At 46.1% G+C, this 26,881-nt stretch overlaps 2 protein-coding genes across 2 annotated transcripts; both read right to left on the reverse strand.

The window, feature by feature from the left end:
• Positions 1-587: 587 nt before the first annotated feature.
• Lrrc14b (leucine rich repeat containing 14B) lies at positions 588-4,543 on the reverse strand. The gene is made up of 2 exons (XM_042695232.1): positions 3,657-4,543; positions 588-2,050 (listed from the first exon to the last, which is right to left on the reverse strand). The coding sequence occupies exons 1-2, from the start codon at positions 4,541-4,543 to the stop codon at positions 1,405-1,407; spliced, it is 1,533 nt and encodes a 510-aa protein (XP_042551166.1). The 3' UTR covers positions 588-1,404.
• Positions 4,544-8,109: 3,566 nt separating this feature from the next.
• On the reverse strand, positions 8,110-24,686 carry Prdm9 (PR/SET domain 9). Its single transcript, XM_042695259.1, has 10 exons — positions 24,615-24,686; positions 24,296-24,419; positions 23,937-24,044; positions 18,142-18,191; positions 15,079-15,235; positions 14,141-14,242; positions 13,671-13,942; positions 13,258-13,325; positions 11,152-11,345; positions 8,110-9,200 (listed from the first exon to the last, which is right to left on the reverse strand). Exons 1-10 carry the CDS (start codon positions 24,684-24,686, stop codon positions 8,110-8,112), a joined length of 2,238 nt encoding a protein of 745 aa, XP_042551193.1.
• Positions 24,687-26,881: the final 2,195 nt, after the last annotated feature.

Raw genomic sequence — 26,881 nt, forward strand, 5'->3', positions numbered from 1 at the left:
AGTGTGTCCTTGGGTGGGAAAGTCTGATTTCTGCAGCAAGATCTGCTTTTGTGAAAATAGATTGACCCAGCTACCGGTGGCTCTCCCCTGTAATTCTAGCTACTCAGGAGTCTGAGATCTGAGGATCACGGTTCAGAGCCAGCCCGGGCAGAAAAGTCTGTGGTACTTATCTCCAATTAACCACCAAAAAGCCAGAAATGATGCTGGGGCTCAAAGTGGTAGAGCACTAGCCTTGAGCACAAAAGTTTAGGACCAGTATCCAGCTTCTTGAGTTCAAACCTCAGGACTGGAACACACAAAAATAATCAGAGGGCTGGGAAGGTGGGTCAGTGGTAGAGCAGTTGTTTTGCATGCATGAGGCCCTGGGTTCAATTCCTCAGCACCACATAAGCAAAAAGAAAAAAGCCGGAAGTGGCGCTATGGCTCAAGTGGTAGAGCACTAGCCTTGAGCTGAAGAGCTGAGGGACAGTGCCCAGGCCCAGAGTTCAGGCCCCACTACCAGACCCCCCCCAAAAAAATCAGAATCACAATGAACAATGTTGCATCTGAGTAAACTATTGTTTTATTATTTATGCTCAAAACTCAGCTTTTGCAAAGCAGACCTTGGCAGAGTGGATTTCCAGTGGGTATTCCTCAGGTGATAATGTACTGCTTTTTCAAGTGCCAGGTCTCACACACCCAGAGAAGCAAGGGAACCTGAGGTATAGCTTTGAATCCAGCTGCTCTGTAGAAAGTGGAATACGAATTACACTAAGAAATACTGGGGCATCCCTGTCATGAGATGCCCTCAGTTCAGACTTTCACTGAGCTGCTATACCTCTGCTTATATGCTGAGCCAAACAAGGATAGAGCCACTGGTAACAACCAAAAGCCACTCCTGCTTCTGTCCCCTGGACACATTGTCTAGAAAACACTGGCACCAAGCAAAGAACATCGCCTACCAGGTCTGCTGAGTTTCTGCTAGGCCCACTGGTTTGGTTCCCTTTCATTTTACTTTTTATGTTTAGTCTTTTTCTCCTGGTTTTTTTTCTTTTTTATGGGGTCTTCTATTATTTGTATTCTGTGATGAGTGATCTCACTTCCTCCCTGTCTGCTTCAGAGTCAGGTGAACCCTGTTCCCAGGGTTCAGGCTGCCATAGTAGATATCAGCTGAGGTCTCCACTCTGCCCCAGTTCCTGGACCTCTGCCGTGGCACCTTCACCTAGTTCTAGAATTGAACCCAAGGGCTCTGCATGGCACATTTAGAAGGCAGGGTTTCTTTAATTGACAGGCACACCCACAGCTTTCACTAACAAATGCTTTTTTTCTCAGTGAAGCTACTGGTGCTGAGATCTCAGCCTTATGCTCTAATACAGGACTTGACCTCTGGGCAACTGAGCTGGTTAAAATGCACAATTCAAGGGCCTACTCTGCTTGTTTTAGTGCTCTGGAAAGGTTGTCTAAAGCAACTTTGAAAGCTTGCAGCAAGAAAGCCCCAAGCTCATTGCTGGTTTCATGAACTTCTGGGTCAAAACCCCCGAAGAGTGGTGTGGAGGTTTGGATGTCTTCCCGCATGGCCCTCAGCAGCACGCCACGCAGCTCTTCTGCAATGACAGCATATTTCTGCTGATCGAATGTGGACATGGCCAGCTCATCCTGGGGATAAGCAGCACCCTCCGGGTAGCATTCCTTAGGCACAGGGAACTCGATACAGCGCAGCTCAGGGAGCTCACAGAGTGCAGAAAAGAGGCGCTTGAGGGCGCAGGCTGACAGCGGGTTACCAAGGAACTTGAGCTCCTGGAGCTGGTGGCAGGAGCTCAGGCCCAGGATCATCATGCCCACACAGCTATCGGTGATGCCACACTCCTCCAAGGTCAGCACCCGTAGAGTCTGGGCAGCCTGGCGCAGGAGCTTGAGGAAGGTAGAGGGATATAAATGAAGCAGATTGTGTCCACTGAGGTCCAGCACCTCCAGGTGGGCAGCATGGATACAATCTGCCAAGAAGGTCATGTCTTCGTGGTTCAGAGCACAGTTGGCCAGGTCCAGCGTTCTCAGTGGTGTCCTGAGGGGGCTGTAGGGCAGGCAGAAAACAGCACAAATCAGAGGGGTCCCATGTGAACAACCATGGAGGTGAGCGATCCATCTGCTTGTCTGTCACAGGGAACGCAGACTGCTCCTTGTGGGGCAAGTCTTGTTCTCACCTGATTACGTGCAGTCTGTAGAAATTGTTTGATACGTGTAGCTACATGAAATGCAATTGTCTGTGTCCATAAATAAGGTTCACTGGGACACAGGCTGGCTCCCTGGCTCTCACACAGTCTACAGCTGCTGGGCTTGCTGTATGGTCCAGAATTAACCTGAACCAAAGAGACCTTTGTCTTCATCTCACCTAAGTGGCAGATTTCACCAACAACCACTTTCATATCGAAAGGAGTTATGTGCAGGGTCCTGGAGAGAACATCCACTCTGAAAGCTTGCTGCAGGGCAAAGGAGGCAATAGTAAGGAAAAAGGAGCCATTACTCTAACAACAGGAATCCAGAAATGTAGAGCCAAGAAGGGAAAGCCAGAGATTCCCAATTGAGGCACCATATCCCCAAGTCAGTAATGCTGATTTAGTTGGTGTCAGCAGCTAGCATCAGCAAAGGGGCAGCGGGGCTCTGACTCTGACCGCATCCCTCAGTGCCTGTGTTTGCCTGCTCCTCTTGATAGCACAGCTGCAGAGGGGTGAAACCACTGGCTTCGGCCCTATGAGAACCCTATAGTGGAGGCCCAGGCACTCTCCCAGCCCCATGATCTCAGGCTAGTATCTGCCCAGACAGGCCAGGGTAATGCTACAGCCCCACAGTCAGCTGACAACCTGGAGCCACTCAGCTGAGCCAGGTTTCTATTCCTGACCTGAGATAATTCAGGGAACTTTTTCACCACAATAGACAACTACAGGAGTCACTGTAGCTAGCTCTGCCCTGTAAAGCTACCTTGTAGACTCACTAGTTACCATGTTCTTTTCACACCCACCTCTCTTTCCTCTCCCTTCCCCCTCCCCTTTTCCCTCCCTCTTCTTCCCTTTTCCCTTTCCCCCTCTCCCCTCCTCTCAGTGCTAGGGATCAGAGCCACGTTTTGCACGTGCTACTCAAACGCTCTAGCATTAAGTCACTTTCTAGCCCTTCCTTTCTTTCTTCATTTCTTGCTCTCTCTTTCCTTTCTCCTTTCTTTCTTTCCCTCTTTCTTTCATGCTTTCTTACTTGCTTGCTTGCTTTGTTGTTTAAGACCAGACTCCACTGAAACTCAGTATCTGATGCTTTTGCTCACTGGCTAGCATTCTACCACTTAAGCTACACCTCCAGCCCCCAGACCTTGTTTTTTGAGACAGTCTCCCTGTTATCCAGGCTGGCCTTGAACTCACACTCCTTCCTCAGGCTTCTGAGTGCCAGGATTGCAGGCATGGTTTCTTGCACATTGGCTCTTGCTAACTGGAAGTGGTCTCCTGGGGTCCCTCAGTATTCTTGCTCTCTCCTGGCCCTCTAACTTCTCCCTCATTTCTCTCCTGTGCTCTGCCCAGTGAAGCTCCAGAGCACTGAGGTGGGGGCTTTGTGAGTAAGCCGCTTCTCTCCCATCGCTCAGCACCTCTGCAGCCTCTCAAGCCAAGAGCCTCTTCCTTTCAGTCTCGGAGACTCACCCCAGCAGAGTCTGGATCTTCCCTGTCAGCGTGGAGAAGGACACACTCAGCTCTACCAGCCGGGTCATGCTGCTGAGCTCCCTGGCGATGGAGGCAAGGAGGCAGTCTTCACGCTCAGAAGTCGGGACGCAAGGGAAGGGTGTGTCAAAGGCCTTGGTGGGGAGGGTGAGGGAAGTCAGGTGAGGGAATCCCACCTGGGCTAACAACTGCTGCACATGGCCAGCATGTAGCCGCACATTGTGGACCACCTCCAGCTTGCGCAGCTCCCCTGGCCTGGCTAGGCCTAACACCTGCAGGAGCTGCCCAGGGCTCAGGCTGTCTGCCCGGAAGGAGGGACAGCGCATCTGCAGAGGAGCCAGACCTGCTGGCTTCAGGGCCTGCACCACCATCTCAAAGTTGCCCTCAGTGACAAAGAGGTCAACGAGGACTTCAATAGGCCGCCTGACTGCACAGGTCTCTGCCTGCAGTTGGCAGCATATCCTCGCCAGGAGCTCAGTACGGCCCCACCTTCCCAGAGCCTTGCCACAAGGACATCGCTGCACCTGTACATCCCGGATACCCGTAAGGTCAGCTCTCTGCAGCCGGCAGCTCCTGCCCTGAAGCACGTGATCAGCCAGGCCCTGCACACAGGCTTCCAGGCAGGTCTTGCAGGCCCGGTCACGCAGGTCTTCAGGGTGGTCAGTGCTTGGCCCCAGTAGTACATCTAGCCGGAATTCCTCTAGGGGCCAGCAGCCCAGCACAGCACGGGTTACTTCCGCTTGTTCCCGCAGGTAGCTGGCCTTGAACAGGAGTGGGTAAAGATTATAGGCCACACTACCCAGGCCCTCCACAGCCACGCTGGGGTGGGACACCAGGACTTCAGCAGAAATGAAGCGAAGAGATCTCATTGTACTCTGGACAGGAGGCAGAATTGGACTGTCCCTGCTGATCTTCCCCAAAGTGTGTGCCATTCAAACCTACTGTTAGCTGCTCTTGCTGAGAGCAGCTGGGCTTTGGAAAACAAAGTAATGAGCTTGCCCTTTCGATCATCTGACTGCTATTTTGGGCCTGGGACACTTGTTTGGCTATGACTGTGAAGCATCTGTCTACCTCCTGGCAGCCAGCTAGTGAAAGCAGACCTGCTTAGTTTCTGGTGCTCAGTGTGAGGCTGTTCAGAGACAAAGCTCAGGGATTTTTTTGGCAAAGGTGGCTTGAGGCCTAAATACCATCCAAGCAGATCTGCTGTCCACCCCTGAGCCATCCAATCAAAGCTGCAAGGTAAGGACAGAGCCTGCCTTTTTACTTACAGTTGGAAATCAGGGGCAGTGTGCCAGGAATGGGGTACAACCATGCCCTGCATTTAAGAACACACAAAGAATGCCAGCCTACCAGTCTGTGCTTGTCTCTGCATCTCTGTTCCCCCGGTAGTCCTGGGCATGCTGCAGCTGTCCTGCTTTTCACCAGAGCAGGTGGTTTCTCTGCAGGCTGGGAAGCTAGAAAGCACTTCAGGTAAACGGAGGCACCTGTGGGATATTTTTTCTCAGCCAGGCCTAGTGGATGTTAAGTAAGTGTTGAATAGCTGGATGTTTAGGACTGGAGAGAGATTGGTGCAGCGCTGTGACTTGAATTGCTGTGTCAGAGCACTGAAATTTAAGCTCTTGGAATATAACAAGATCTCTCTACTTTTCAGCAAGTCTAGACTTCTGTGGCCACCAGGGCTAGTGTGAACTGCTTTTAGCTTTGATTTCAGTTCACTTCTCAGTTCAATGATTTGGTAATGAGTTCACATCTTTCCATGTGAAGGTATTTAGGGATGGTACCACCAGTAATTTCATTAGTATGTAGAAGACATTCTGAGGTTTTTAGGAGCAGTGTGTCAGGAACCATTTGTTTTGTATTATACCATAGAAATTGTGCGACAAAGTTAAAGAGAAAATGGTGATTTAGTCTAGATAAGACATACATAAAATGTTCACCACAAGGACTGACTCCAGATGGCTTCTCCTCTCTAGCTCCTTACTTCCTCCATGTGTTCAGACTTTTTGAATTTCAGCTGGAGTAGGCATGAGGGAACAAGCCGTGATCTAATGATGACCTGCCCTTCTTCCCTGCAGAGTCCCATGCATGATAGGTGCTGGACCTATCGTGAGGATCCTGAAAAACAAGTCTTTCCTACCATGCTTTAACAGGTGTCATTGAATTACATTCTTGATTAACACGGCAAGCCAAAAAACACCAAGCCCCAAAACTTCAGCTAGAAGAGGCAAGAAAGGCCCTCCTGAGAGAATGAGTAGGAATAGGGTCCTACTAAGACACCTTGATTTCAGAATTCTAGACTCCACACTGTGAGTTAGTAAATTTATATTTTAAGCCATACCATTAGGAAACTAATACAGTGGCCACTTTTGTAAGAAAGATATCATTTATTTCTGCAGTCTACCTCACTGACTGCATTCAAAGGCTATCCTGAATTTGAAGATGAGAAAGAATCATGAAGAAATAGGTACTATGGTTTGGTTTTTAAATGCTTCCCCTCCCACCCCCCACAAACACATACACACACACACCAAACTCCATGGCTCAAAGGCTTGATCTTCAGCTAGATGTTGTTGGTAGGAAGTAGAAAATTTAACAGGTGGAGCTCAAATTGGGTGTGGTGGTGCGCTCCAATAGAAGTTCAAAACTATCCTGGGCTTAATAGTAAGACAGCGTTTCCAGTTAGAGGTTTTTGGGTATGGTGGCATGCTCTTGGGATGGTGAAGCCCCAGTCTTCTTTTCTCTTTTGCTTCTTGGCCATGAGGTGAGCCATTTTTCTCTGCGATATACTCCTGCCATGATGTACTAGCTACCACAGGCCCAAAGCAACAGGGCAATAGATGATGAATTGAAATCTCTGAAATTGTGAGCCAAAAATAAACCTTTTCTCCTTAATAAGATGATTATAGCAAGTATTTGTTATGGCAATAGAAAGATAACATAAATACACAATAAGTACTCTGATCAAGGCAAAGGCAAACAGGCAAGCTATTTGGTCTGGAAGGCTGAGTTGAAACACCACAGGGGGAGTGGGGCCCAAGGAAAGTCACGGATGGGTATGTGGCTGTGAGGTAAACCGAGTTGACAGCTCTCACTGTCCTTCCCTGGGGGCATTTCAGTCTAAGAGCTCTGTTCTACCTCAGAGTGAGCCTGAGACCCAAGGCCACAGACCTGGCAGCAAGGGCCATTCCCTAAATGTCTGATACATATGCCTCCTCCTCTCTCCATCTCAGCCCTTTCTTATAAAAGAGCATGTTTCTTCCTAAAAACATTTTTAGTTGTTTCTGATAGGGAAGAAAAGCTAGGCCTAGTTCCAGCCATGGAACCAAGAATCGGGCCATGGCTGGAGAAACAAGGCCCTGAGACAAGATGGCCATTAACCTTCCTTGAGCTGAACTGAGTCTTGCCAGCATGTATGGGTTTACATAAGAAATACAGCATTATTGTGTATCTTTTCATAATATACCTATTTTTTTACACATGTCACAATTTCATTCTTATTTTATTCTTCATACTGCATAATCTTGTTTGTTTCTCTGTAGGAGGAGGGTGAGGATCTAGAGTTCTTCTAGAGGACATTTCTTCCCTGACTGGCAACCCCAAAGGGACATAGACCCCATGTATAGCACAAATGCATATGCACACATGTGCCTACCCACACCCTCATAACCTCCCACATTCATGCACCCATAACACACGCACACACTCACATACTCACAAGTGTACACACATCGCTAACTTTTACTTCTAAGGTTCTAGAGATTGGAAGAAACCAGAAGAGGAGCCAAGAGAAGACAAAGAAGGAGCATGGCAGTAGGACAGGGAGAGAAGCCTCACTTCTCAGGAGACCAGGGAAGCCCATTTTCTGACCCAAGTCTGTCCTAAATCCCCTATTTCTCCCTGGGTCTGGAACTGACTCTCCACTTACTTTACTGGAATTAACTAAGGCATACATCTTTCCAGAGGTTGAGTTCTTATCAAGCCCAGAACTCAAGTATGAGTTTCCTGAATGAGGTAACTGGCATTGGCTTTGGATTTGTAAGAACAGAACATTTATTAGGTATGAAGCAAGCACACAAGAAGGGGAATAGTTTGGTAATAGTGTGTGAACAGCCCTTGAACATTTAACATTCAAGCGGAGGACTTATTTAATCTATTATTTCTGATCACATTGCACTCTTGGGACTGACTGTAAATGGCCAGTAGACATCCTCTGAAGCCTCATTAGAGCTAGGGTGTGCAGTGGCTACATTTGTCATTTCTTTTTTTTGTATTTTTTTATTGCAAAAATACTGTACAGAGGGGTTGCAGTTACATGAGCAAGGTAATGAGTACATTTCCTATCAAGCATTGTTGCCTCCTCTGTTTTTCCCCTACCATCCCTTCCCTCCCCACCTTGCCAACTACTCCCCCCAACACACACACACATTTGTCATTTCTATGGTTGTTCTGTGTGTGTCCTCTGGTGCCGGGTGAGGTATGACTTCCGTGTAAAGCCCCGCCCACACTCCCTGCAGACATAGGGCTTCTCCCCTGTGTGTGTCCTCTGGTGCCGGGTAAGGAGTGACTTCTGTGTAAAGCCCCGCCCACACTCCCTGCAGACATAGGGCTTCTCCCCTGTGTGTGTCCTCTGGTGCTGGGTGAGGTATGACTTCCGTGTAAAGCCCCGCCCACACTCCCTGCAGACATAGGGCTTTTCCCCTGTGTGTGTCCTCTGGTGGCTGGTAAGGAGTGACTTCTGTGTAAAGCCCCGCCCACACTCCCTGCAGACATAGGGCTTCTCCCCTGTGTGTGTCCTCTGGTGCTGGGTGAGATTTAACTTCCGTGTAAAGCCCCGCCCACACTCCCTGCAGACATAGGGCTTCTCCCCTGTGTGTGTCCTCTGGTGCTGGGTGAGGTGTGACTTCTGTGTAAAGCCCCGCCCACACTCCCTGCAGGCATAGGGCTTCTCCCCTGTGTGTGTCCTCTGGTGCTGGGTGAGGTGTGACTTCCGTGTAAAGCCCCGCCCACACTCCCTGCAGACATAGGGCTTCTCCCCTGTGTGTGTCCTCTGGTGCCCGGTGAGGCTTGACTGGTCACTGAAATCTTGCCCATATTTTTCATTCTTTACTTGTACAATTCTTGAGGTTCTGGTTTTCACAGATAATTTGCTTGGAGCATCCGTATTCACTCTCTGGACTGTTCTGAGTCCTTCCTCCATCATTATCTCGGTTTCTCCAGATCTCCCCATCTGTCCTTTGAGTGGGTTGGGAGAGGCCCTCGAAGTAACTCCATGTCTTGTCTTTTTAGGTGTGGGTTTGGAGCTTCCTTTGGCCTCCTGATCTGCAATTTTTTCATTCTGGTTGTATGAATGCTGTGGCTCCTGAGGCTGGTCCCCTGAACAGGGATCCCATGGTTGGAAGTTTTTTATGAAGGATGTTCTTGGGAAGATCTGTGAGTGGTGACTGCGCTCCATGTGTTGACTGAGGAATTTCTGGCTGGAGAAGGCCAAAGAGCATAAGTTGCAAGGATGGATCTCCTGTTTGTGTTCTGATAAAAGAAGGAGTTTTTGGTCAGGGTAGATGTGGACACACTATCTGGATCTGCTTTGCTGCATGGTGGCTCTTCTACACTCAGTTTTCACATATTAACACAAGCTGTCTTCCATCAAGTACTCCCTTACTGTTCATTTTTCCATACATTTTTATTCACTACATCTTCTGTAGGAATTCATAAAGCCCACATCAGGGATCCTTACTGTCTGTCAGCCAGACAAGGGACCAGTGGCATCAGAAGCAGTTTTAGTCCTGGTATAGATAGAGCTATAGTGACTTTGGTCTCTGAGCTATAAATACCTTCTAAGCCATATCCTGTTTCCCCTATCCTTCCCACATTTTACCTCATTCAGATTCCTGAGCACCTTTCTTGATATACTATTTGAAGGTGTATCATTCTACTGAGAAATACCAACCTTTTATGGTTTCGGTGGCATTGTTATTAGTAACAATGACCTTGCCATTGTCAGTCTTCTCTCTCTGAGAGGAGAAAGGGATTTATTATATCTTCAGTCTGAAGATGTACAAATGTCAGAATCTGGAAAGAGTTGTGGCTAGATACAGAATATGTGAATGTTTAAATTTGACTCTCCCCATTCAAAAAGATATGAGGAATTGAGGATCTTCCATGAAAAGTAGATCTCAGGCTGCACAAGACAGAGTGGGCCAGGTCCCATTGACTAAAGATCCCTGGCTCCTGCTGCCCTAACAATAAATTGCTTCTCTCTCAGTGTCCCATAGAAGGTAAAATGAAAATATGTCCTCCCTCGGGCCTCATATCATCTATTCATTCTTGATGTATTTCATTAAGTCTAAGCGTATCTCAAATACTACAGGAAGCCTCATTATAAACATATCCCTGACTGAATTCCTGTCTTCTATTCACTTTTCCAGAAACCACCACCCTTTCTAACTTGGAGACAGATGCTTATTTTCCAAAAATTAACCAAATCATAACTGAAAATTCTACCATAGCTCCATCTCTAGTGTTTTGGTCTGACTTATAGCTTCCACATTTCCAGTCTTCTTTCCTCTGTGGTCTCAGCCAGTCTTTAAATACCCTACTCTTTCTGCCTCAGCAAAGCTGCACTAGCTTCTCCTGCCTGGCATCTTCTGCTCATACCTATCTTTCCCTCTGAAATGTTATTTCTGAGGAGAAAGTTTTCCTTACCATATATGCCACACTCAACCTTACATCACAAGGGTTCTTTAAGCACACAATTTCTGGATTCATTTTCTTCAAAGCAGGAGTCACTATCTGACCTTAGACACAAGTCTCTATGGGAATCCTCATTCTAACTGATTTTCTTCCTATTAGCTAGAGCAGGAATTCACAGAATAACTAGTTGATATAATGAACATCAACATATGTATAACATTTGTGAATATGGAGGAAATTAAGAAGAAACTGAGGGCTGGGAAGGTGGCTCAGTGGTAGAGTGCTTGCCTCACATGCATGAGGCCCTGGGTTCGATTCCTCAGCACCACATAAGCAGAAAAAGCCAGAAGTGGCACTGTGGCTCAAGTGGTAGAGCGCTAGCCTTGAACTGAAGAGCTGAGGGACAGCGCCCAGGCCCAGAGTTCAGGCCCCATGACTGACCAAAAAATTTTAAAAAAAAAAGAAAGAAAAAAACTGAAATGGTCACAAGTATCTGGTTCTGAGAGCTGGTAGGTTCTTTGTTTGGCCTTTAAGCCTTTTAGCAGAGTATTTTGTGTTACATTTTAACATGTACAGTCCTTAAAATGTAAAATCAGGACAAATACTTAAAAATAAAATTTTCCTAATAAAGTTGCACAAAAGCATCTTTAATTTCAGAGGTACTTAATTTGAAATTTACTGACTTTAAACTGCATTTTGCTCCACCTGAGAGTTGATACCTGAAAGTTTCCAAAGAGAATTCTTTTTTTTCCTTTCCTCCTTTTTAAGAAACCATAGTGAGGCCCACCTGTTTCTGCTGTGAGCTCTCTCTTCCACTTGCTGCCCCACTTGATGCCCAGTTCCTGTCCATACTCATCCCCATACCAGACCAGCAGCTCACAGCCTGCCTTGATGACCCGGCAGGTTCGGTAGAAGATCTGCCTGTGGTACTGAAAGGCCACGAGGTTCTGCTCCTCATCATACCGGGCACAGTTCACATACCTAAGGTTGAAGCAGGTACAGGGAAGGAAACATAAGATAAGTTTCTAGTCCCTGTTGGATCTGCTCCTAGTACTCATCCACTCTAGAATTCTAAGCACACTGTTTTCAAAGCCTAATTCCAGATTTCTCTCCATCTTGATTGGCCATAAAATGCACATTCTCTAAACTGAGTTTAGGTTTATATCATAGGTTTGGGTGGGGCATGTGCTCTGCCATAGGTTTGGGTTGGGGCATGTGCTCTGCCATAGGTTTGGGTGGGGGCATGTGCTCTGCCATAGGTTTGGGGGGGGGCATGTACTCTGCTTCTAGATTAGTGCACATCACTTGACATTTGGCCCAAGTAATTTTCTTTAGATTGGCCTCACTCATGCACCTGTCTCTACTAGGTTCCCACAGAAATTCAGAGGTCTCTTTGTCTTACAAAGAGAAATTTTAGTTTATTCATAGTGTCTGTTCTTCTTCTTCTTCTTTTTTTTTTGTTGGTCGTGGGGTTCGAACTCTGGGCCTGGGTACTGTCCCTGAGGTCTTCAGCTCAAGGCAAGCACTATACCACTTGAGCCATAGCACCACTTCTGGTTTTCTAGTGGTTAATTGGAGATAAGAGTCTCATGGACTTTTCTGCCCCAGCTGGCATTAAACTGCAGTCCTCAGATCTCAGCCTCCAGGCGTGAGCCACCGGCGCCTGGCTATTGTCTGTTCTTGTTAAGACAAGGAATCCCTATGACATAGGGCTGTAGCTACATCATAGAGTCACTGCTTTCCTGGAGCTCACTTCTCCTCCAGCTCTGAATCAAGAGCTAATGTGTATTAGGGTTGGGAGAGTTCCTACCTTCATAGACTGAAGGTCCATTATAGTAGGTTATTAGGGCACTGTATACTTTTCAAAAAATAGGAAAAATATAGTTAAATATTCCTATAATGAAATGTCTCATTTCTTTCTCCATATGCCCTTCACAATAACTCAGACTGTAGCATTTGTTCAAGTACTGAAGGCAATTCTTTGAAATAGGACACAGTATGTACTTCATAGATTCTGGATCCAGTGACATTTTGGAGTGCCCAGTGAAGTTAAGCCCTCTGGTGTTTCCTCTGGTATCTCAATTTTGTCTAGCATGGGAATATTTGTTTTGATACAATTAAATACACATATATCTGCATACATGCATACACAGTGGAGGTAGGGATTGAACTCAGGGACTGAACTTACCTCTTACAAGACAGGCACTCTGCCACTTGAATCACTAGCCCTTTTCTTGTTGTTATTTTTGAGATATTTTTATGCCCAGGCTGGCCTGGGGTCCCATCCTGATTGTGCTTCCCTGTGTTGCGTGAGATACATCACCTCATCCATTGTACTTCCATTGCAGCTGGGATAACAATTGTGCACCAATGTACTTAGCCATTGTTTTTTTTTTTTTTTTGGAGTCTGGTTGTGGGCCTGAACTCGGGCCTGGGCGCTGTCCCTCAGCTCTTCAGCTCAAGGCTAGCGCTCTACCACTTGAGCCACAGCACTACTTCCAGCTTTTTTCTTTTTGTTTATGTGGTGCTGAGGAATCGAACCCAGGGCCTCATGCATGCAAGGCAAGCGCTCTACCACTGAGCCACCTTCCCAGCCCCGCCATTGTTTGTGAAGAGGTCTTACAAACTTTTATGCGAGCGCTGGCCTCAGATTGTGGTCTCATCACCTCCACCTCACAAGTTGAATTACAGGTTTGAGCTATGGAACCCAGCTATACTATTTATATTTTTATTTCTTTTCCCTCAAGTATTCATGATTTTAAAAGCACCATGTAGAGAAAAAGAAAAACAAAGATATGGGAATCCATTGAGAAAGTTGTGATGAGAAGAAAGGGAGCACGTCTTATGAGGTGAGTATCCTCTCAAGAACCACGAACACTACTGTTGGACTCACCTCATCCAGTTGGCCTGGGATTTATCCTTTCCATCTACATACACATAGCAATTTCTCCCCTTTGTGATCTGAGTTTCAGAAAGACAAGATAAAGGCTTTTGAGTAATAATCACACAATCACTTTACTCAATTTCAGTGATGCTCTTTGAGCCTGCATGGATTCAGCCACCAGTTGTGAATGCATAGGAAGCGGTCTATACATCTGAGGGAATTTGTCATGCTCCTAACAGAGGCTCCTTAAGAGTGGATACACTTTGCCTCTATCACAATCTGCTCTTATTCACTACCATTTGATCTTAATTGGGGATTCCACAAATACACACAACTTTTTGTCCATGTCCTAGCAATGTTTCACTGGAGGCACAGAGGGACACATGGACTTAGAGGAAGGAGGAAAAGGAGGCATTTCGTACCATCCAGGAGTATCCACTATTGGCTGCATCTTCATCTTCTGTGATCTGGCCCTCATAGGGGCCAAAGTGCAAACCCAGTGGCAGATCAGATTCCTCATTCCATACTCCAAGCCCAGCCTCAGGAATACTGGATTGTCGAATTCTCAGACCAGGGGGCAGACTGAGCACTGAACGGTCATAATGCCCCTTGTCCACCACATTGTCTCTTACAAATATAGGTGGCCCATGAACAGTGCAGCTGTTGATGAAGAAGTTCTGACACTGCTCACAATCTGAGGCAAGAGGAGCAAGGATTAGTCAAGGAATATGTACATTCCCAAATTTAACAGTCATCAGAAAGAGCACAGAACACGTTTCATTGTCCCTTAGGTCTTCATTTGAAGTTACTAGAGTAACAAAGTAGCTTGGGGGCCAAATGGCCTGATGAACATTTCAGCCTCCTGCATGAACAGGCACAGAGGGTCACTTACAGAGGTAATCATCATCCTGGGGCTCGCTGATCTCTTCATAAGCATAACTCTTTCTTTCCCGTAGGCTGTACATCCTCGTTTTTACCTCCTTTGTCCTGGGTCCTAGTTAAAGAACAATGATTAGTGAAGTTGGGTATCTAGAGTGTCCCTATTTCTTCAGAAATGTGAAATCTCTTACTGTCAAATTATCATCTCTTCTTCCTACATACTGGGGTCCCTCAGAGAGACAAAGATTTCACTTCAACACTGACTGCAGGTGTCTAATTCAATTTTAATTTTTGGCTGTCCCCATTTTCAAGTTTAATTTCTACTTGATCAAGCCTCTTATACAATTGTCATTGATGTATTTATTCACTCAGAATATTTGTTGAAGGCATGTTAAGTATTGAGCAAAGGCCTGGACATACAGGATTGAAAATGTGTGGTCACAGATTTATTGGACACATAACATGTATCTGTTATTTTATCTTTTACTTACTGCTTTCAGACAATATATGGGGCTTGAACTTAAGGCCTTGGCACTGTCCCTGAGCTGCTTTTGCTCAAGGCTAGCATTCTACCACTTGAGCCACAGCTCCACTTCTGGCTTTTTCTGTTTAAGTGGTTCTAAGGAATCAAACCCAGGGCTTCACGCATGCTAGGCAAGTACTGTACCACTAAGCCACATTCCCAGCCCAGGCTGTACATGCTCTTCAGATTAACATTCAGAAGTCCAGGGAGATTGTAAGGTGTGCCCTGGCCTAAGTGCCTCCATGTGGATAATAGCCCAAGTGTGTAATTTATAGTCAAGCTCTTGCACACTAGTCCATGGCAACCTAATTACTAGTCCTACAGCCTATGTCTGGCCTTTCCAAAGTCCACCTCACATCGTCAGAGGACCCTCATCAACCTTTGTAGAATTTCCAAAATGACTAAAGTTTCCAATTATTTTCTCTTACCCAGTTTTTGTTTGCAGTGCTCTCCTTGTGTACCTGCTTCTCCAGGAGGGGACACTGGTCTCTGGGCCTGTTCTAATCTACTTGTCTTCGGAAAATTTGTAATTCCTGAGAACTTCTTCCAACTAGGTTCATTACCTAATGGTGTCTTGGGCATTCCCTTCAATGAAAGTCACATATAAAGCACAACATTCATTTCTGTAGTTCTTTATAGCTTACTTTATGCATAACTTTAGTTAATGCTTCAGCAGCTCTTGAAAAAAAAAAACAGAGTTGTGTGAATATAGGAAGAAAAAGGAAGAGCCTGAATGGATTGTGAATCTAGAATTAGAATCTGTGTTCTTTTTCTTTTCTTTTTTTTTTTTTTTTTGTCAGTCATGGGCCTGAACTCTGGGCCTAGGCACTGTCCCTCAGCTCTTCAGCACAAGGCTAGCGCTCTACCACTTGAGCCACAGCGCCATTTCCGGCTTTTTCTGCTTATGTGGTGCTGAGGAATTGAACCTAGGGCCTCATGCATGCAAGGCAAGCACTCTGCCACTGAGCCACCTTCCTAGTCCCTAGAATCTATGTTCTAAGGCTGGCATCTCCCATCTGTTTTCTCTCAAATCCATATAAGTGAGAGTGAGGGAGGGAGAGCACTTGAGAATACAAACCTAAGAGCAAACAAGGTCTGTGAATGAAGAAAGTAAAGCTTGAAAGAGGACATCTTCTAGAGGAGACATTTAATGAATCAGAACATGTGGAAAAGTGGAGAAGTACACAATTTACCTGGAAAATGAGGAGGCAGAGCAGTGAGATTAGGAAGTAATTGTTGCTAGAAATCTATATGAACAATATTAAGTATGTGAAGCTACAAGTTTCAAGTTGCAACTAGAAAGAACAGCTGACTTTGAAATTAGATTAACTTGTTTCTATGTAATTTTGCCTGAAAAAGTATGTACCACCTAACAATTCTATAAATTGGTATACATGTCAGTTTTTGATGTGATAGTGTAAAATAAAAAATGTTCATCAGTCAGGCACTAATGGCTCATGCTTATAATCCTAGCTACTCAGTAGGCTGAGATCTGAGGATCAAAGTTTGAAGCCAGCCCAAGCTGGCTGTAAGACTGTAAGGCTGTAAGACTCTTAAATCCAATTAACTACCAAAAAAGCCAGAAGTAGAGCTATGGATCAAGCTGTAGAGTGCTAGCCTTGACAAAAGAAAAGGAGAAAAGAAAAGAAAGAGAAAAGATCAGGGGCTGGGAAGGTGGCTCAGTGGTAGAGCGCTTGCTTGCCTTGCATGCATGAGGCCCTGGGTTCGATTCTTCAGCACCACATAAGCAAAAAGAGAAAAGCTGGAAGTGGCGCTGTGGTTCAAGTGGTAGTGGTAGAGCACTAGCCTTGAGCTGATGAGCTGAGGGACAGTGTCCAGGCCCAGAGTTCAGGCCCCCGCCCCCAAGAAAAGATCAAGGACAGTGCCTAGGCCCTGAGTTCAAGTCCCAGGCCCAACACCAAAGAAAAAAAAGTTCACCAAATAACCTTGTCAGTTATTAAATACAGCATCGATGTGAAACTAATCATTTCTTTCTTTCTTTCTTTTTTTTTTTTTTTGCCAGTCCTTGGGCTGGAACATAGGGCCTGGGCGCTGTCCCTGAGCTTCTTTTGCTCAAGGCTAGTGCTCTACCACTTGAGCCACAGCACCACTTCCAGCTTGCTTTTCCTATATATGTGGTACTAGGGAATCAAACCCAGCACTTCATGCGTGCTAGGCAAGCACTCTACCACTAAGTCACATTCCCCAGCCCCCAACCATTTCTTTTACAGCACTAATACAAATTTACTTCCTCTGCAAGTTGAAATAAATTAGTTGAAATCAAATTTGAAGGTGTTATATTCAGTATTTCTTGAGCCTGTTACTTGTAGTTAAATTTCTAAACTGCTTACTTATTTTGTCATTAATTATAATTTATTGTTTATGCTGAAAATATTGAGGGGGGTCTGTTGGGACCTGAGACCTCTGAAGAACCTCAGATATGTTTCAGCTACTCAAAGGACTCACATATATAGGCAGCAGCTAAACAAAGGACAGCAGAAGATGCAAGAATCAGCTAATTAAAGCTCAGAAGAAGGACCAATCCTCCTCTTCCTCACAGAATTGGCCTTTGAAATTAGCCTCAGAAGGACATGTGCCTATGTGAAGTCTTTTTGTTTTGTTTTGTTTTGGGTCCAGTCATAGGGCCTGGGCGCTGTCCCTCAGCTCTTCAGCTCAAGGCTAGTGCTCTACCACTTGAGCCACTTCCGACTTTTTTTTTCTGCTTATGTGGTGCTGAGGAATCGAACCCAGGGCCTCATACATGCAAGGCAAGCGCTCTACCACTGAGCCACCTTCCCAGCCCCTATGTGAAGTCTTAAGTCACAGGTTTTTTTCATTTCTCAACCATCAGACTTGAAACTCCTTAGGGCTGAGAGCGCTTCTTATCAGAATGAGTCTTAATTTTCATATGAGCCACCAATAGTACAAATTTTCTGGGTTTTAATAAGCTTTTCTTAGAACTGTCAAATAATGTGTATCTATCTTGGTGCATCTATCACTTTGGCATCACAGAGATGAACAGAAGTTGGAATAATCACTCAGTGAATGGTGTGAAGACAGCTAAGACAGCTGTGGCTAAGACAGCTTAGACTTTATAATACTATGCAAGTATATATGAACTTGTAAGTGCCTTTAGAGGAAGTATTTTGTTAGACTTAACCACCACTAAGTGTGATCTCAGACACAAGATATTTCTAGATCTCACTCAGTTTTCTCATCTAGTAAGTGATTATAGTTTATTGTCTGCCTCATTGGGTTGTTGCAATATTCAAATATATTTGTTCATGTGACGTTTAAAATAAAGTCTAAAATATTGTAAAAATAAAATAAGTGGTAGTGACTATTGTTGATGTGAATTGAATCTTAGAATGATGATGATGACAAGAGCAGAAGAGATCAGGAAAAGGAGGCAGAGGTTCCTAGGATAATTTTACCTGTGTTTGGATCCATGAAGAAAGTTTACTCATTAATAGGATTTGTGAGATACCTACCTTCTGATGCCTACTCTGTTCGGTTCTGAAGGTCACCCAAGGAGGTTTGGCTAAAAGTGATGAGAAATCAGTATTTTGGTTAGAAAATGTTACCAAACTCTGGATTCTCATTTTTTTTAACAGCAAATTCTGAGCCAGAGAGAAAAGGCTTCAAAGGAATCCATTTTAGGAAAATGCTTTCTGAAGTGTCATTAAGGCTTGTTCTTCTACTAGGAGCAGTTCTGTTTTCCCTTAACTTTCTTCAAACCTAGACAAAACTCATCTTTTTGCTTCTCTCTAGAGTGTTCATAAACTATCTGTTATAATTTAATTGGCATTTGGCAACAAGAACCACAAAGCAAACTAGGAACAAGAAGAAAAGGTTATGGAGTTAAAATTGCGTATACCATGGTCAACTTAGTTTCATTTCAGTGATGAAGGGTGGTTCCACATACATAATAAATAGAATGTAGTACCTAAACAGATCAAGAACAAAACAAATCATACAATCATTTCTGTGGATGCAGAAAAAAACCTTTGGCAAAATTTAACATCCTTTTATGATAAAAGTCCTGAAGAAACTAGGAATACTGGGTACATATCTCAATGTGATAAGGGTGTATATGAAAACTGAAATAATTTCTGCTAACATCAGGAATGAGACAAATGTGTCTGTTCTTTTCACTCTTTTTCAGTATTGCACTCTAGCCACAGCAGTAAGCCAAGGGAAGGAGATAAAGTAGGTCAAAATAGGGAGGGAAACATTTAGATTATCCTTATTCACAGTTAACATGATCCTACACTTAAAAGATTCTAGAAACTCCTACAGAAAACTTCTAGTTCTAATATATATTGTTGGAAATGTGCCAGGATATATGATCAACATATTAAAATCATTAGCTTTTCTACTAACCATGAACAGGCTAAAAAAGAAATCAGAAACAGTCATAATAATTTTTTTTTTTTTGGGTCCGGTCGTGGGGCCTGAACTCTGGGCCTGGGTGCTGTCCCTCAGCTCTTCAGCTCAAGGCTAGCGCTCTACCACTTGAGCCATAGCGCCACTTCCGGCTCTTTTCTTTTTGCTTATGTGGTGCTGGGGAATCGAACCCAGGGCCTCAGGCATGCAAGGCAAGCGCTCTACCACTGAGCCACCTTCCCAGCCCAGTCATAATAATCTTAAAAAAAAATAGCTTAGGTTTGTACTTAACCAAAGACTTCTATAATGAGAAGTACAAAACCTCAAAGAAAAGAATTGAAATGATACCAGAAGATGGAAAGAGTTCATGAATTGGTAAAAGTCAATATTGTGAAAATGGTTTTACTGTGGAAAGCAATCTAAACATTCAATGCAAGTCCCTTAAAAACAGTAAAGTAATTCTTCACTGAAATAGAAATTCAGTCCTAAAATTCATAAATAGACGTTTCTGAGCCTATAGTATTTGCTTTGTTAACATGTGTATTATATATATATCCTACATAGTCATACTGTACTGAATACTAGTTTGTGTGATATAAGGAAAGTATGTATTGAGTACCTTTCTTGATAGCCTGATTGTTTACTTTTTTTGAAGTTGAAAGAAATCCTTAAGGTGGCCTTTATTACATGGCTACAAAGTTACAGTTAGAAGGGATTGACAGGGAAAAATTAGATTTGAGTGTCTTTGGATGAAACTAAGATTTCTGTTTTTTTCTCTATAAAATATACTATTAATGATTTATGGAAAAAACTCATAAATAGAAATCCTGTGTTCATTGGTTATAAGACCTAATATTATGAAGATATTCATTTAACCCAAAATGATCTATATATTCAATGCTAGCCCTATCAAAATGACAATTCCATTTTTTGTCTGAAATTAAAAAATACCTAAAAATTCTTATAAGATCTCAAGGGACCTTGAATAGGAAAAGATTTCTTGAGTACAAAATCAAACTCATAAGCTACAAAAGCAAAAATAGAGAAATGGGACTACATTCATTTAAAGACTGTGCAGAAAAGGAAACAATAAAGAGAATGACCAAGGCAATCTACATAATGGGAGAATATATGTGAAAATCATATATTTAATAAGAAGTTAATACCTAGTTTATATAAAGAACTACTACAACTCTATAACAACCACAATAACAAGAACTCATATAACACAATTTTAAAAATGGGTGCTATGGCTGGGCACCGGTGGCTCATGCCTGTAATCCTAGCTATTCAGGAGACTAAGATCTGAGGATCACGGTACAAAGGCAGCCTGGGCAGGAAAGTCTTCAAGACTCTTATCTCCAATAAACTACTAGAAAACCAGAGTGGCCCTGTTACTCAAGTATTAGAGCGATTGCCTTGAGCTGAAGAGCTGAGAGACAGTGCCCAGGCACAGAGTTCAGGCCCCACAACCGACCAAAAAAAAAAAAAAATTAAAAGTAGGGCTGGGAAGGTGACTCAGTGGTAGTGTGCTTTACCTTGCATAGATGAGGCCCTGGGTTTGATTCCTCAGCACCACATACGCAGAAAAAGCCAGAAGTGACATGGTGGCTCAAGTGGTAGAGTGATAGCCTTGAGCTGAAGTTGAGGGACAGTGCCCAGGCCCAGAGTTTAGGCCCCACAACCCCCCCCCAAAATTTAAAAGTGTAGAACTAGATTATGATCTAGCAATCTAACTTCCTGGTATACACAGAAATAGGAAAGAAGGAGGGAAGGTCCTAAATAAATATTGGTACATTCATTGTCACTGCAGCATTATTAATACTATTGACAGTTGTAAAGAGGTTGCATAGATGGGCGCCGGTGGTTCACACCTGTAATCCTAGTTACTCAGGAGGTGGGGATCTGAGGACAGTGGTTCCAAGCCAGCCTGGGCAGGAAAGTCCGTGAGACTCTCTCCAATAAACCACTCAGAAAACTGGAAGTGGTGCAGTGGCTCAAGGGCTAGAGCACTAGCCTTGAGCTGAAGAGCTGAGGGACAGTGTTCAGGCCCAGAGTTCAAGCCCCATGACTAGCAAAAAAAAAAGAGGTTGCATGCCCAAGAGGTGGAAACAATGTAAATAATACCAAGTGATGAATGGATAAAGAAAATATGGGTTAGCCAGGCATGCCTGTAACCCTAGCTACTGAGGAGGAGGCTTAGATCTGAGGATTGTGGTTCAAAGTCAGCCCAGGCAAGAAAGTCTGTGAGACTCTTATCTCCAATTAAGCACTAAAAAAGCCAAAAGTGAAGCTGTGGCTCAAGTGGTAATGCTAGCCGTAAGCAAAATAGCTCAGGGACCTGAGTTCAAGCTCCAGGACTGGAATAAAAAAATGTGGCTTATACATTCAATGGAACATTATTCAGCACTAAACAAGAAAGAAATTCCACAATATTCAGGATTAAGATGCAGGTGACATTAGGCTAAGTGAAACATGCCAGTTACTCAAAGACAATTGTCTTTCTATGAAGTAGTTGAAGCAACTGAAATTCATATATAAAGAAAGTATCTACATAAAGTAGAAGTATGCTTTCCAGGGTCTAGGGAGAAGAGGAAGTAATATTGTTCCATGGATAGAACTGTTGACACAATGTGCATGTTATTTATCAATATTGTATACTTTAAACTGAACTATCAAGAGAATTATGTTGTATGATTTCCAGGAGCCACCATATAAAAAAATAAATTGAAAGGGTTGGAGATTGTGAGATGAGATAAAGATGTAGTAAACCATGTGAGATACATTTTCATGAAAATTGTCTTTTAATGTCAGAACCTTTGCAGACAACCAGACATTGGGCTTTCAAGTCCATACACAACTGAAATATACAGGTGAGGAGTCATAGGCATAATCTAAGGTGCTTTCTGCAGTTTAGGCATATTGACTTTTTTCTCCTAAACTCTCCTGTTAAAGTAATAGAAGAGGAAATGAGCTTCTCATTTCTATTTTATACTGAGTGCTACTGAGTACATATCACCATATTAATCTGATGCTATCTCTGATTCAAGAATTCAAGGGAAAAATCCAGGAAATTAAATCACTCTCTTGAATACTCTCCCAGATTCAAGAGAAAGAATCAGGTTCCTTTTGGGGCAAGATAATTATGTTATATAAAAATATATAAATAAGGCCAGGTGCTGGTGGGTCATGCCTGTAATCCTAGCTACTAAGGAGGCTGAGATCTGAGTATCACGGTTCAAAGCCAGCCTGGGCAGGAAAGTCCATGAAACTTTTATCTCCAATAAACTACCAGAAAATCAAAAGTGGCACTGTGAGAGAGCAGTAGCCTTGAGCTGAAGAGCTGAGGGACAGCACCCAGTTCCAGAGTTCAAGCGCCATGACTGACCAAAAAAATAAAATAAAATAAATCTTTATATAATATTAATCATTTTCTCTTTTAAGACAGCTGAGGGACAGCACCCAGTTCCAGAGTTCAAGCGCCATGACTGACCAAAAAAAAAAAAAATAAATCTTTATATAATGTTAATCATTTTCTCTTTTAAGACATTTACTCCAATAACCAAATATTATAAGATTAATGTTAGGAAGCTGTTGGGAAAATTTGCACTTTAATTAAGGTTTCTTTAATTCCTTTTTGAAGATTGGCATAAAGGCAAACACCTGTAATCCCAGTACTCAGGAAGCTGAGATAAAAGGATCTTGAGTTCAAGGCCAGCCTGGGCTACATAATGAGATTCTTTTTAAAATTTTTTATTTTATTGTAAAGGTGCTGTACAGAGGGGCTATAGTTACACGAGTAAGGCAATGAATATATTATTTGTCGATCATTGTTACCCCTTTCTTTGTTGTTCCACTATCCCTTCCCATGTCCCATTATCCCTTCCCAATAGTGAGATTCTGTAAAATGAAAATAAAATAAAAATGAAAACAATATAACACCTGGCTAATAATGTTTGCGAATATATTTTAAATGATTTATAGAAAAGCGTGGAAAATGACAACAGAAAACCTTTACACCGGGGGGGGGGGGAGGGGGGAAGGGGGGGAAGGAGAAGGATTGGGATTTGGGGGGAGGGGGGAGGCTGGGAAGGGATGTGAAGGGTAAACCAAAGGAGGAGGCTGCAATGCTTGGTAAGAAATGTACGCATTATCCTGCCCATGTAATTGTAACCCCTCTGTACAGTATGTTCACAAATAAAATAAAATTAAATTAAAAAAAAAAGAAAACCTTTATCACTCAGTTAATCTGCCTCAGATCTTATAGTTTCTATGTCAAAATTTAAAATATATAAAATTAACCAAGCGGCAGCAAAGTCACCTGCTACCCCTTCATCTTTATTTTGTGATAATAACTATTCTGGATTTTATATTTCTTGTTTACATTCAGATTTTATGCCTTCCCACTTATTATTATAAATGAAATGATATTTTTACTTTTTTAAGCTTTATAGGAATAGTTTCTTACTTTATATATTATTTATTATATGTATATTGTATTGCATCTTGCTTGTTTCTTGACATTTCTGTGTTTGAAGAAACACTTTCCTTGTTAACTTCTGAGGTATTTCTTTTTTCTTTCTTTTTTTTTTTTTTTTGTTGGTTGTGTGTCTTGAACTCTGGGCCTGGACACTGTTCCTGGGCTCTTCAGCTCAAGGTGAGTGCTCTACCACTTGAGCCACAGTGCCACTTCCGGTTTTCTGGTGGTTAATTGGAGATAAGAGTCTCACAGACTTTCCTGCTTGGGCTGGCTTTGAACTGTGATCCTCAGATCTCAGCCTCCTGAGTAGCTAGGATTACAAGCATGAGCCACTGGTGCCCAGATACTTCTGAGGTATTTCTTAAACCTAAACCTGGTGTGGTTTCAAGGGGTGACTTCTAAATCTTCCTGGTCCCTCACCTTGCCGTCCAGGTGTCCACTCTTCATCAGAATCATCAGTGTCATCCACCTGGGGTTTGATGGCTTGCCTTCGGTGACACATGAAAACTGGTCGAGGGGCTTTGAGACCTGGAAAGAGGCAAAACTTTCCTTCTAGAACGGAAGCAAACTGAGAGAAGAAACAAAGGTAACGGTAATGGAAAGTACCACAAGACGAAGTGAGTTGGGAGCGTGAGGCTGGGATTTCAGGCTGGTCCATGCAAACATTCAGCCCTGAACTTAACACAAAAGAAAAAATTTCCCTCTCTTCTGTCTCCTGTGAACACCTGTAGCCATCTAAGAGATGGCCAAACTAACTAAGGGACTAGAGACCTCATTACCTATAGAAATCAACATATTGTAGTTTCTTTTCATATTCCTATAGTGGATCTTCTCCCATTCTCCCATCTCTGCCCATTCTTCCTTGGAAAAATACATGGAAATGTCTTTGAAAGCATCTTTGACCTGGGGGGGGGGAATTAAAAAAGATTCCTTGTGATATAGTAGCATAGATCAAAAGCAGAGAGCTTGGCCTTTTTCTCTACCTTATGGTAGAGAACAGGCAAGGCACCAGGTATGTCTTAGAGTCTGTGGTCCTCTGGTCCCCTGCTCCCCCTCCCTGTGGCCCTGGGTAGGTCTGGCCGCCTCCCACATGTCTACCTTGGGCTGGCATCCAGGTCTTCCTGCTTCTCCCTCTGAGTTGTTCTCTGGGGAACTGGCTGGGATGCTCATGGTGCAGTCAGTGACACCTATGGAGTGGGAGGTTCTGAGTTAGGAGTTTCTTGGGTAGGAGGTTCTTGGGTTAGAAGGTTCTAGGTTAGGAGGCTCTGGTGCTGAATGGTGTGGGGTTAGGAGGCTGTGCGTTAGGGGGCTCCAGGCCCTGAGGTTCTCTGGCTAGGAAACTCTGGGGTGTGGAGGGTAGGGTTAGGAGGTTCTGGGGTGGGGCCATGTCCCCACCGTGTTTCTTGTGCTCCTGTGGCAACGACCTCTCCACAGCAGGGAAGCTAGAGCCCAAACCAGCTCCGCAGCCAGGCAGTAGGTCAGCAGAAGGGGCTCTCCCCTCGGGAACTGCCGGGTGCCAAGGAGACAGGCGTTGAGTCAGGGGGCGTTCTTAGGGGAGGCTTGGTGGCAGAGCGAATAGGTGGTGGTTTGGGGTCTGCTGGCCGGGGGAGGAGGGCTGTCCTCTGGCCAGGGGACTGGGGTGTCGGGCTGAGGGAGTGGGATTCCCGTGGAGGCGGCGGGGGTCCCGGTGGAGGGGGCTGAGGGCGGGGGGTCCCGGTGGAGGCGGCGGGGGGTCCCGGTGGAGGGGGCTGAGGGTGGGGGTCCCGGTGGAGGCGGTGGGGGTCCCTGTGGAGGAGGGCTGAGGGCGGGGGTCCCGGTGGAGGGGGCTGAGGGTGGGGGTCCCGGTGGAGGCGGTGGGGGGTCCCAGTGGAGGGGGCTGAGGTCCCGGTGGAGGGGGCCGGGGTCCCGGTGGAGGAGGCCGGGGTCCCGGTGGAGGAGGCCGGGGTCTGGTGGAGGAGGCCGGGGTCCGGTGGAGGGGGCCGGGGTCCTGGTGGAGGAGGCCGGGGTCCCGGTGGAGGGGGCCGAGGTCCCGGTGGAGGAGGCCGGGGTCCCGGTGGAGGAGGCGGGGCCCCGGTGGAGGGAGCTGAGGGCTGAGGTCCCGGTGGAGGAGGCCGGGGTCCCGGTGGAGGATGCCGGGGTCCCGGTGGAGGATGCCGGGGTCCCGGTGGAGGATGCCGGGGTCCCAGTGGAGGGGGCCGGGGTCCCGGTGGAGGATGCCGGGGTCCCAGTGGAGGGGGCCGGGGTCCCGGTGGAGGGGGCCGGGGTCCGGTGGAGGAGGCCGGGGTCCGGTGGAGGGAGCTGAGGGGCTGAGGTGCCGGTGGAGGGGGCCGGGGTCCGGTGGAGGGGGCCGGGGTCCGGTGGAGGGGGCCGGGGTCCGGTGGAGGGGGCTGAGGGGCTGAGGTGCCGGTGGAGGGGGCCGGGGTCCGGTGGAGGGGGCCGGGGTCCGGTGGAGGAGGCCGGGGTCCCGGTGGAGGGGGCCGGGGTCCCGGTGGAGGAGGCCGGGGTCCCGGTGGAGGAGGCCGGGGTCCGGTGGAGGGGGCTGAGGTCCCGGTGGAGGGGGCCGGGGTCCCGGTGGAGGGGGCCGGGGTCCCGGTGGAGGGAGCTGAGGGGCTGAGGTGCCGGTGGAGGGGGCCGGGGTCCGGTGGAGGAGGCCGGGGTCCGGTGGAGGAGGCCGGGGTCCGGTGGAGGGGGCTGAGGTCCCGGTGGAGGCGGCGGGCCGGTCCCCGCGCACCAGGCCCGCTCTGTGGAGCTCCGCGCAGGGCTGTGCAGGGCGGCCCCGGGTCGCCGCGCCCCCGGGGATTTGGCGCCCTCTTTAGGGGCCGGGCCTCCCGGCGTGGAGAGCGGCCCTGCGCCTCGCCTCGGGCGGACCCCGTCCGTGGAGACCGGCTCGCCGGCGGCACTGGCGGCGCGGGCCTGAGGTGAGGGCGTGTGAGCCAAGGTCCCCGTGTCTGAGGGGAGTGGGGCGCCGGCGGGTCTCACAGGCCCACGAGGGTTCGCGGCACGGCGAGGAGCCGAGTCCTGTCAGCCTCCGCCTGCCGCGGCGCTCGTCACCCCAGGCCGCACGCTCCGAGCTTCTCCGCAAGCCGCCAATCAGTGCCGCGCCCTGGGAGGCCCGGCCAATCGGAGTTCAGGAGGGCCGAGGGGGCGTGGCTTGGAGGGGCGGGGCGGAGCCCAGTGGGCACTGCCGGAGCGTCGGTCCGAGGGGAGGACGCGACCTGGGTGCGGAGGGCGCTCGGTGAGCACGGCCTACCTAGGGAACCTGGAACCCTGACTGTCCCCTGCGGGCACCGAACCCAGGTATTGAGAGCAGCGTGGGCTCCGGAGCCCAGGACCCTGAGCCTGGGATTCCTTTGTGGTTGGCTGCA

This window comes from Dipodomys spectabilis, unplaced genomic scaffold (genome assembly GCF_019054845.1).
Source record: "Dipodomys spectabilis isolate Male_0828 unplaced genomic scaffold, ASM1905484v1 ptg000179l, whole genome shotgun sequence".
NCBI lineage: Eukaryota > Metazoa > Chordata > Mammalia > Rodentia > Heteromyidae > Dipodomys > Dipodomys spectabilis.

What these genes read in the sequence shown, in the direction of transcription:
- Lrrc14b (XM_042695232.1), bottom strand. Translation starts at nt 4,543, where the DNA reads ATGAGATCTCTTCGCTTCATTTCTGCTGAAGTCCTGGTGTCCCACCCC. An exon ending in AAGATCCAGACTCTGCTGGG is followed by an intron (nt 2,051 to 3,656) that starts GTGAGTCTCCGA and finishes CCTGCCCTACAG; the next exon opens with CCCCCTCAGGACACCACTGA.
- Prdm9 (XM_042695259.1), bottom strand. Translation starts at nt 24,686, where the DNA reads ATGAGCATCCCAGCCAGTTCCCCAGAGAACAACTCAGAGGGAGAAGCA. An exon ending in GACCTGGATGCCAGCCCAAG is followed by an intron (nt 24,420 to 24,614) that starts GTAGACATGTGG and finishes CCCCCCCCCCAG; the next exon opens with GTCAAAGATGCTTTCAAAGA. An exon ending in GCACTGCAAACAAAAACTGG is followed by an intron (nt 14,243 to 15,078) that starts GTAAGAGAAAAT and finishes TTCTTTAACTAG; the next exon opens with GACCCAGGACAAAGGAGGTA.